At 40.2% G+C, this 9,572-nt stretch overlaps 1 protein-coding gene across 2 annotated transcripts in view; it reads left to right on the top strand.

The window, feature by feature from the left end:
* si:dkey-40c11.2 (drebrin-like protein A) overlaps nt 1-9,217 on the top strand; it is a 30,990-nt gene extending 21,773 nt beyond the window's left edge. The window contains exons 5-16 of one of the 2 annotated variants that reach the window (XM_046035090.1): nt 2,591-2,734; nt 2,979-3,056; nt 3,198-3,349; nt 3,476-3,530; nt 4,526-4,600; nt 4,790-4,898; nt 5,076-5,600; nt 6,161-6,598; nt 6,742-6,840; nt 6,965-7,098; nt 7,900-7,951; nt 8,066-9,217. In XM_046035090.1, the coding sequence (XP_045891046.1) occupies nt 2,591-2,734; nt 2,979-3,056; nt 3,198-3,349; nt 3,476-3,530; nt 4,526-4,600; nt 4,790-4,898; nt 5,076-5,600; nt 6,161-6,598; nt 6,742-6,840; nt 6,965-7,098; nt 7,900-7,951; nt 8,066-8,202 (1,998 nt within the window). In that variant the 3' untranslated portion in view covers nt 8,203-9,217. Of the gene's footprint in view, nt 1-2,590; nt 2,735-2,978; nt 3,057-3,197; nt 3,350-3,475; nt 3,531-4,525; nt 4,601-4,789; nt 4,899-5,075; nt 5,601-6,160; nt 6,599-6,729; nt 6,841-6,964; nt 7,099-7,899; nt 7,952-8,065 lie in introns of both variants that reach the window. The other variant, XM_046035089.1, reaches the window with a different exon arrangement.
* The last annotated feature ends 355 nt before the right edge of the window (nt 9,218-9,572 follow it).

The following is a 9,572-nucleotide window of genomic DNA, read 5'->3' as shown; positions in this document are numbered from 1 at the left end:
TCCCCATCTCCCACTCTATCCCTCCTTTAGTTATTTATTATTTAATTCTACTCGGCCCAGTTAACTGAGGATCAGCCGTATGAGATGGTAGAATCAAAAGAGCACTCTAAGCTTTTTATCTAAAAACAAAGAAAAAGAAAACAGGACAGTAAAAGTTACAGTGCAGTGTAAGTTATCAGTCTACTAGTTAAAGGCAATGGTAAAAAGAAAAGTCTTCAGTCTTAATTTAAAAGAACTGACAGTTTCAGCAGACCTGCAGTTATCTGGGAGTTTGTTCCAGATATACTGAGCATAATAACTGAACGCTGCTTCTCCATGTTTAGATTTGACTCTGGGGACAGAAAGCAAACCTGTCCCAGACGACCTGAGAGGTCTGGATGGTTCATAACGAAGCAGAAGATAAGAAATGTATTTTGGCCCTAAACCATTTAGTGATGTATAAACTAACAGCAGGATTTTGAAATCAAGTCTTTGACATACAGGAAGCCAATGTAAAGACCTCAGAACTGGAGTGATGTGATCCACCTTTTTGGTCTTAGTGAGGACTCGAGCAGCAGCGTTCTGAATCAGCTGCAGCTGTCTGATGGATTTCTTAGGGAGCCCTGTAAAGACACCGTTACAATAGTCGAGTCGACTGAAGATAAATGCATGGATAGGTTTTTCCAGGTCTTGCTGAGACATAAGTCCTTTAATCCTTGATATATTCTTCAAGTGATAGTAGGCTGACTTTGTAATTGTCTTAATATGGCTCCTCAAATTCAGGTCTGAGTCCATGTCCAAAAACAATAACTTCAGCTCTCATTACAAATGTAAATGGCATGGCTTCTTAGGAACATAACAAGCTTTTTATAAAAAAGGATTTTACATGTAAAGGAAAGTAAACATTTTCAAAACAGTAATGACTTATATATGTGTGCAACAAAATTCTATTTCTACATACAAATAATAGCATTTAATATAACCTGAACATGACATGACCCATCAATCAACTGGGTCAAACTTCGACTGGGAACAGTGAGTGAGTATCACAGCTGTCTGGAGCAGACCGCTTGGGCAGAGTTGAGCATGATCATATCTAGCTGTAAACTCAACCTCTCACAGCACCTTGTGCTCCTTTTCCACCCAGAGAGATTATATTCGTAGCGGGTTTTCACTGCCAAGGTCATTAATGCCATGAACCCTAAAAAACATGGAAAGAGTAAAATGCTAAAGCTTTCGAATTGCCACTTGTGAAGTCATTAAATTTACGGCAAAACACTTTATGGGGTTAAAATGGAGTGAAAAGAAGAGGGAAAAGAACAACAAGAGGAAGGTGAGACACTCAGAGCAAGCTGGGGCCTTTACATCTTAAAAAAGATGATACAAAATATTTTGCTTAGATATATGAAAGTACTAGCACCTGAATGACTCCCAGCCATGTTATGTTGAAAAGAGTTATGAAAATGGTATGATATGAGAGCAAACTGTTCTTTTGTCTGCTACAGTCACCTGCCTACACCTGTCTGAATTGTGCATGTTTCACAATATCAATTTATCCTGCTTTTATACTACCTTGCAGTACTGCGAGCACATTTATTTTGAGTGTCGGGGAATCGCATCGCAAACCTTGGCAGTTTTTGCACATCCAGTACTTAATGAATTACAGTACATGAGGATGCAGAGCTGATGTCAACAAAAGGGCAAACATAGTGATTTTCTACACTTGCACTTTGCAGACCTGAACAGTGCACTATGCTACTGAGAGCTTTTGCTGTAGATTGTGGTTATGTCTGTTTCCATGATTTCCCCAGCATCCCTGGCCACACTGGTCTGTGTGTGTGCAGTTGGCAGTGACAGCTGGAGTGATATGGATTAGACACTGTACTGACATGTATTATAGGGCACACTGAATGCTCTGTTCAGTGTCAGTGTCAGTGTTGTCACTCAGATAAAGCTGTGGTTTCCTGTTGGAGGCTGACAGACCTGGCCCTCCATCAACAAGCCAGGACTTTCTCCATGGAAATTATTCTGAGGTTCTGGCCACATACAAATACATGCATGAGTTCAGCCCATGTTTAACACCTATCTGTTCCATATAAATAGCAGCAGTGGAACACTATGTTTAGGTTTGTGGTTGTTTTCTCTGAATTTCCCTTAAGTTTGACTTCCAGTTATTGAGCAAGTGTTGAATATTAAGTGAGGAAATCTCTCCCACCTTTTTGCAAAGACACATGCTTTCACAACATCTTTTTTATCACTTCCCCTGTGTCACCCTCTACTGTCTGTGACCATGCAAACCAATGCATTCCTGTCCTCACACTAAAGCCAGGGAGTATTTTTGTTCTCTCACAATCCTTATACAGTAACTGAAGCAGTTGCACAACTGTTTGGCTCCAAGTTTGCATAACTCCAAGTCAGACCAAGAGAAAACCACCAGAGGGACTGTGTGTGCTTGTGTATGGATTTCTAGCCATTGTGTGTGGTTTTGTGTGTGTGTGTGTGTGTGTGTGTGTGTGTGGGGCTACAGTACAGCATGTAAGGGTGGATTAAATTCTCATCTGTCTTACTCCACTTGCCATCTCTTTCTCATTCCCTGCCCTGCATGTTTCAGGAAGCACATGTGTTCATTAGTGCAGAGAAGATAGAGGATGTGACAGAGGAGAAGATAAGAGCAGAGCTCAGCAAAGCCCAGTCTCAAACTCCTGCACAGTGGGTGAGAAGGAGCTCCAGATCTGCGGACAAGGAGGAATTAGTGGTGAGTCTCCCGCATTACTTCATCTGCCCATCAGATGGAGACAGAGACTTTCATATACACGACCTGACACAATTCAAGGAAGAAACTCAGTTTTACAATAACTTCAGTATTTTACAAAATAGAATGGCATTTGAAATGGTTTTAATTGTAGTTACAGAAATATAATACAGTGACAAAAATGGTTCTGTATGCATTATTGGAAAGTTTGTTGTCTGCATTCACTATTCATTTGTTTTTCTTATAGGGTACAAACTACAGAAAAACTAATGCTGCAATGGAAATGAGACTTATAAACAGAGACTCCTTCTGGGCACGTGCAGAGGTATTCCAAAGTAGCCTATCTATTTGGCCACATTTCAGTGGCTAAAATGTTGTGCAGCTGGAAGTTCATTGCCATTTACCATTGTGAAGGTGAAATGAAAGTATAATATAGTCTCCCATTGTTTCCCATTGTGTGTGTCAGCAAGAAGAGGAAAACAGGAAAGACGAAGAGAGGAGACGAGCAGCAGAGGAGAGCCGGCGACTTGAAAGAGAAAGAATTCTAAAGGAACGGAGGGATGCAGAAGAGAGAGACAGAAAGATGAATGAGAAATTGCAGATGATTGAGGAGCAGAGGTTGGGATACTGTCTGTTTTCCTGCCAGCAGTGCCCTCTAGTGGCTGTATTTTGCATAGATTGGAAGAAAAAGAAGATTGTATAATAGTTAACACTTGCTGCTTCATTTGTTTTTCTGTCTCACAGAAGAAAACAGGCAGAGCAAGAAGAAGAGCTGCGCAGAAAGGAAAAATTAAGATGGGTGAGTGACAAAGTCCCTTTGGCAAAAGTGGTCAAGCCTTGTTTTCATGGGCTTTGCGAAGCTGCAAAATGGACACCTGCTCTGCTGGCTTCTGGATTTGGAGTTTGGTCAGATGGGCCTGAACTCATCGATCCCTGTGTTAGAACAGGATTAACATTGGGCTGTGTGAGGTCTGATTCTACACCTGTAATTGGTTCCCTTTCAGACCCTTTGACCCCATGTAATGGTCACTGTTGTCTGCTACAACATCAGCTGATGTGCAGATGTGTGTTGATGAAAAAAGACAACAGTGGACTGAAATGGACTATGTACCCACTGCCAATTTTTCAGTTTATAATGATATATTAAAAGGTATAAACAATTGATAAGAGCTTTATCATGTTACACCTAAAGCCAAAATACATTCACTGAATCCACACTCTGATACATAAATCACTAAAAAATAGCAATGACATGACAGACAACATGTTGAGCGCACAAATACTTCTGGGCTGTGGCTATCATGTTCAAACTGTGCAACACTAAATATGATGAGTTTAAAAAATTTGGCCAGTATACCAGATGTTTTGTAAACAAGCATAAGAGAAAAATGTGTTGTGTGTGGTGGGCTGTATATATGGCCATAGTTCGGAGGAGGCATTCCTCATTAGGGTTACAAAGTTACCTCTGGCCTGTACTTGCAGCTGTCTCAGAGCTTGGTTATGAGTGCAGACTGCTTACAGTATGTTTATATTTATGAGAAGTAAGGGTAAGGGCAGCGAGGGGTTTGCAGATGTCAGGGACGCCTTAGAGAAAAGCTATAAAGTACTGGCTTTGTGTGAGCTTACTGATTACTGGTGGTCACTACACTAGAAGATGGCACAGATATCTATATAATATAAGTGTTGTGTTGTCTACTTTTTCAAAGTGTTCTATTTTAGATGAAGAGATTAATCGCACTTAAATGTGTCTGTGGATATGTAAATATGATTGCTGCTGTGTTTCTGCACTGACAGGAGCAGCAGCAGAGGGAGCATGAGGAACATATGAGGGCTCGTCTTAGAAGGAGTGAGTCCATAGAGAAAGCAGCAGTAAGTGAATCTTAGACTATAATCTATTCAGTTAACATTACTTACTATTGCTTTGAATTAGCAAGAACTGAATAGGCCACACATTTGTCATTAGAATGCTAGAATTTTGTGAAAACCTGCTCCAGTAACTCAACTAGCATCTGTTCAATCTTTTTAATTTCCTGCTTATGTATGCTACTTGGCCTGTAGGAGGCAGCAGCATTAGTGTCCCAACGCTCCATGAATCCTCGGGAGTTTTTCAGGCAGCTGTCATCATCGTCATCACAAAGTCCCACCAGCCCTGGATCCTCCCGTACTGGTATGTACACTGTGTCTGAGCTTGAGAGAGAGACCCTACCATAATCATAATCACTCAAAGGGCTCATTGAAACACATGGATCAGCCAAGGATTGCAGTGCATGTAGTTGGAAGTTTTTGGATAAACAATGTGTATTTTTTCAGTTTCTGAACAAACTGTTTTCTTCTTTCTCTCCAGGCAAACCATTCAGACGATACCAGCGCAGCCTCACAGACACAGCCTTCATCTTCTCCAGAGCAGAAGAGAGCACGACATCCTCCCCTCGCAGTTCACCCCTGGTGTCCCCTTTCTCCCGGGCTCCTCCCTCCCCCATCTTCCGTGCCACGTCTCCCCCCACAAGCCCTGATTTCCGCCCTGTCACATCTCCGCAAAGACCCAGAGCCCCTATGTCACCGCCCACATCACCTCTTCACCCTGCCCCTCCAGTCTCTGCCCTGCCCAGCGTTCCACAAACTAACAACCAAGTTCAGGCCGTTTTTGAGCCCAAAGCCCCATCACCCACAGAACCTTCTGCACCTCCGGCCTCCCCTACTCTCTTGGCTTCCTTGTCCCCCAGTTTAGTAAAAAACAACCCCTCACATCCAGAGGCCCTCCCTGGATCGCCCCCAAATACCCCAACCCAGCCAGAGCTCTCAATGTTCTGCCTCGAGTCTCCACAGGCTCCAAAAGCTCCTCTTCCACAGAGACCACAGCTAAACACAGGTAGGATGGGACAGGACAGACAGAATTATATTCTGATTATACAGTGTTATATTATTTGTCTTTTTTGAACTAATCTGCGAAGAAGGTCTCATTATCGCATAAACAGCAAAATGCCAATTAAGGGTGATGATGCGGTATGAAGAAGAGCATAGTACTCTGCTTATTACTCATTTGACATTAAATATTGGTTGTTAAAAATTATATTACAGGCTAAAGTGACTTAGATGCTTTTGCCAAAATTTGCTCCGCATACTCTAGACTGTGCCAGGGACTATGAATCAGTGGCCTGTTATATAGAAATGACAGAGCTCAGAATATTTTTACAGTCCAGTCACAATTAAATATTCCTAAAGTAACCACATATACTCTTAGTCATGCCAAGCTTTACTGTAATGTGCGCCCAGAGAACCTGGCTTTTGAATGCTTTATAGATCAGTTTTTCTACCACAGACCTAGAAAGCCTTCATGGGCACTTTAACAACATGTAAGCTTATCAAATGTACAGTTGTGCTTTTAATTATATATTATTTTCCAATTATTTTATATTTTCCAATCAACAGACCTCAACACAGCCACTCATGTGCACACTGAGCTGGTGTCTGACACTAGCTACAAAGTACAGACTGTACTGGTGGAGGAGGATGAGGATGAGGATGAGGATGTGGAGGATCATGAGGAAAATATAGCTGAAACACAACCACACCCTTGTACTGCTACAGAACCAGTCCAGACGGAGTCAGGGGAGCAGGAGCAAGAGGAGGAGGATCAGGAGGAGGAGGAAGAGGAGGAGGAGGAGGAAAAGGAGGAGGACAAGGAAGAAGACAAGGAGGAAGAAGAAGAGGGATTCAAACAGGAAGGTGAGCCTGCCTCACTGGAGGAGCCAGTGGAGGTGGTGCAGGAGCAAGAGGAGGCAATGGTGGAGATGGAGAATGACCAGTCAGAAGACAATCAGGCCCCTGCTGAGCTTTCAGAGAAAGAGGAAGAGTCAGCAGTCAAAGGTAGCCCTCTTGTTCTTCTTGACAAAGATTTTATTTATTTTAGGAATATTGTTACACTGTCACAATTTGTTTTCAAATGATGCACTGTAGTTAAGTTAAAATTAAATTTGATAATATGATGGAAAAAACAGTTATTGTTTCAGATGCCGTACCAATTTGTCAAGAAATCAAACATGAGACTGTTGTCTTGTCAGCCAATGGCATCACAAATGGAGAGGACACACAGGAACAGAATGGCATAGGTTTGGCAACAAATCAGTTTAAACAATATTATACAATATATAATTGTATAATTCAGTGATAATTCATTATTACATTTATTCTCCGTGCTGGTTGGACTTTGATGAATGCTTTTCACACACACAGAACGATCTTTGAGTCCATCTGATACAGAACTGAGCACACCGGAGCTGGCAGTTAGCTACGATCTTCATGGCACAGCAGAGGAGGATGACGTTGTTGAGGATAAGGAACAGGAGATCTCAGAAAATGGACAAGAGGTATTGTATTTATAGTGTCTTGAACAAAGCCAAAAATGGAAATATGCTATTAATTAACATATGTTTTAAATTCATACATTTATCGTTGAATATTTGGTTGGGTTCAAGCATCATCAAATCATCATATGTTTTTAAAATTGTCAATAAATTACACAAAAGGACCAAAACCAGTCTGTTTTTCAGTACTCATTGACATCCCTACCCTATCTGTGACTCTCAGGCCCTAGCCCACTGGTTCCTAATGAAGATGCAGAGCTGGGTCACAAACATATTCTTTCATTTAAACAAGGCTCAGTATTTCTAAACCAGTTGGGCATTGTAGTTTTCAGCGAACGTTACTCAACAGGAGTATATAGTGCATTTGTTGGGTTTTCAGCAGTGGATTAATACATATTTGGATTACCAGTGAGAATTTAAAGCAGCAGGGCAGTGTATGTCGGTGATTTAGGGTTGATATAGAGTAAATTACAATTCCTATGTTCATAGTAATAACAGAACATGTCATGCTCAGTTTTTAATAGCTTTTGTTTAGCAATTGAGGCTTGTGGCACATATGAATAAGATATATCAGGCTTTGGCACCGGCACGACTTGTTAGTGAGATGATATAAGTTCATTGATAGTTTTGTTTTTTTCATGGGCTTTGTTGACAAGAAAAATATTTAAAAGAGATATTTTGAAGTGTCAGTATAATATAAAAGATGTTTCCTTTAGAATGATTTCATTTTCCTTTCTTCTTTCTTCAAGACCTGGATTTCATGATTACAGTCTTTCTCTGACTCCTTTTTTCTCTCCCTTTCAGGTTTTAGCTGAGCGACAAATGTGTGTCCGAGCTCTGTATGACTACGAAGCAGGTAAGCTGCCATTTAGAGGATAATCGCCACACATGTGCACATAAAGTGCATCCACTTACAGTAATTACACTGTGATTAGTGGGTGTTCACTATGTTATCTTGCGGTTCCCACAGAGGATGAATCTGAGATCTCCTTTGAACCTGGTGACATCATCAGGAACGTGGAAACGGTGGACAAGGCCTGGTGGAGGGGGTGGAGCAAAGATGGCCGTCAAGGCCTGTTCCCTGCTAATTATGTGGAGACCATATAGACAGACAGAGACACACTAGCACACACAGATACACACACACACACACACTCAGGGACACCAACTCCCCTCACATTTGCGCATGTTGTTACCTTAATCCTCCCACTGAAACTTTGTACCCTCTATTTTGTAGGAAGGATAAAGCAAAATGCGACTCCCTATTTTGTTGAAAGCATAAAGAAAAGTGTGACTCTCTATTTTGATGTTTTTTTGTTGAGAAAGTATTCTCACAAGTATGCAGAAATTACCCAGCCTCATTTTCTTGGATAAAATAGCGGAGACCTTTTCCTGGACCAAAATAACTTATTTCCTTTTGAGATACAGCAGGAGTGTTGATGGGAGGGATCAGATCACGATGACAAATGATCACAAACTTGCTTTTCTTGTAAGAAACACAAACAGATTTTTATAGTGTATAGTCGTCTTTTTGATCCACACATATAACAAGCATTCCATTCTGCCCACCATTTGCTTTGTATGTTACATTGCTAAAAAATAATTTACTGTGCTTGACTGGTATATATAATCAAGATACACGTATCAGACATCATCTTATAATCATCTTCCTGTATTTCCTGAATTATTTTCTAGCATGGTACTTGTTACTGACAGTTTCACAGCACATTTTAATTACCTAAACCAGAACAGCAGCATAACAAAAGATGAACAAGCAGATGAAAATGCCACAGTATTGACACTTGTATTTCTCTATTGCTCTTTAAGATGGACTGTATTTTGTTCATATGGTGATGTCCTTCCAAACATTTTGTGATATTCTCATTTTAATTTTTTCATAGTGGCATTATGTCGACACATATGAAAAAAATCTTCCAAATTTAATCTTGTGTAATATCTTAATACTCTACACTGTATATAAGAATGTATAAAAAAGTCAAAGAGCTTCTCTTTTTCTATACTTGGCCTGTATGTTGTATGCTTGTTTGACGGTATGTATGTTCTTTGTATTTACTCCAAACTTACAAATATATAGCTTCTACAAATTCAAACTCCTTTAAAATGTGTCTCCTGCTTTATTCTTCACATTTACAGTTTTCAACAACCAAACAGAAACTGTAATTGATTTTATCATTACTAGCAGCTGTATTTTGAATGTCTACATTCTTTCAAATATTCTATAATAGCATATACATAGTGTCTTGTCATGTTAATGAATGCGGTCTTGAGCTTGTTTAAATCTAAAGAAAATTTCAATCTTTTCTTCCTTTTAGGGACACACAGTGTCTCTAAATAATAATGTCCCTTCAGGCATTTTGCAGGAATTTGAAAAGTGTCCATTATATATTTTCTACTTTTAAATAAAGCAATAGAAAAAATTTAATTTCAGTTTTCCAGACAGACACACAAATGTTTGC

The sequence above is a fragment of the Micropterus dolomieu genome, linkage group LG21 (genome assembly GCF_021292245.1).
Source record: "Micropterus dolomieu isolate WLL.071019.BEF.003 ecotype Adirondacks linkage group LG21, ASM2129224v1, whole genome shotgun sequence".
In the NCBI taxonomy this organism is placed as follows: domain Eukaryota; kingdom Metazoa; phylum Chordata; class Actinopteri; order Centrarchiformes; family Centrarchidae; genus Micropterus; species Micropterus dolomieu.
Note: the sequence above shows the minus strand (reverse complement) of the source record. Positions and strands in the feature narration are given on the sequence as shown.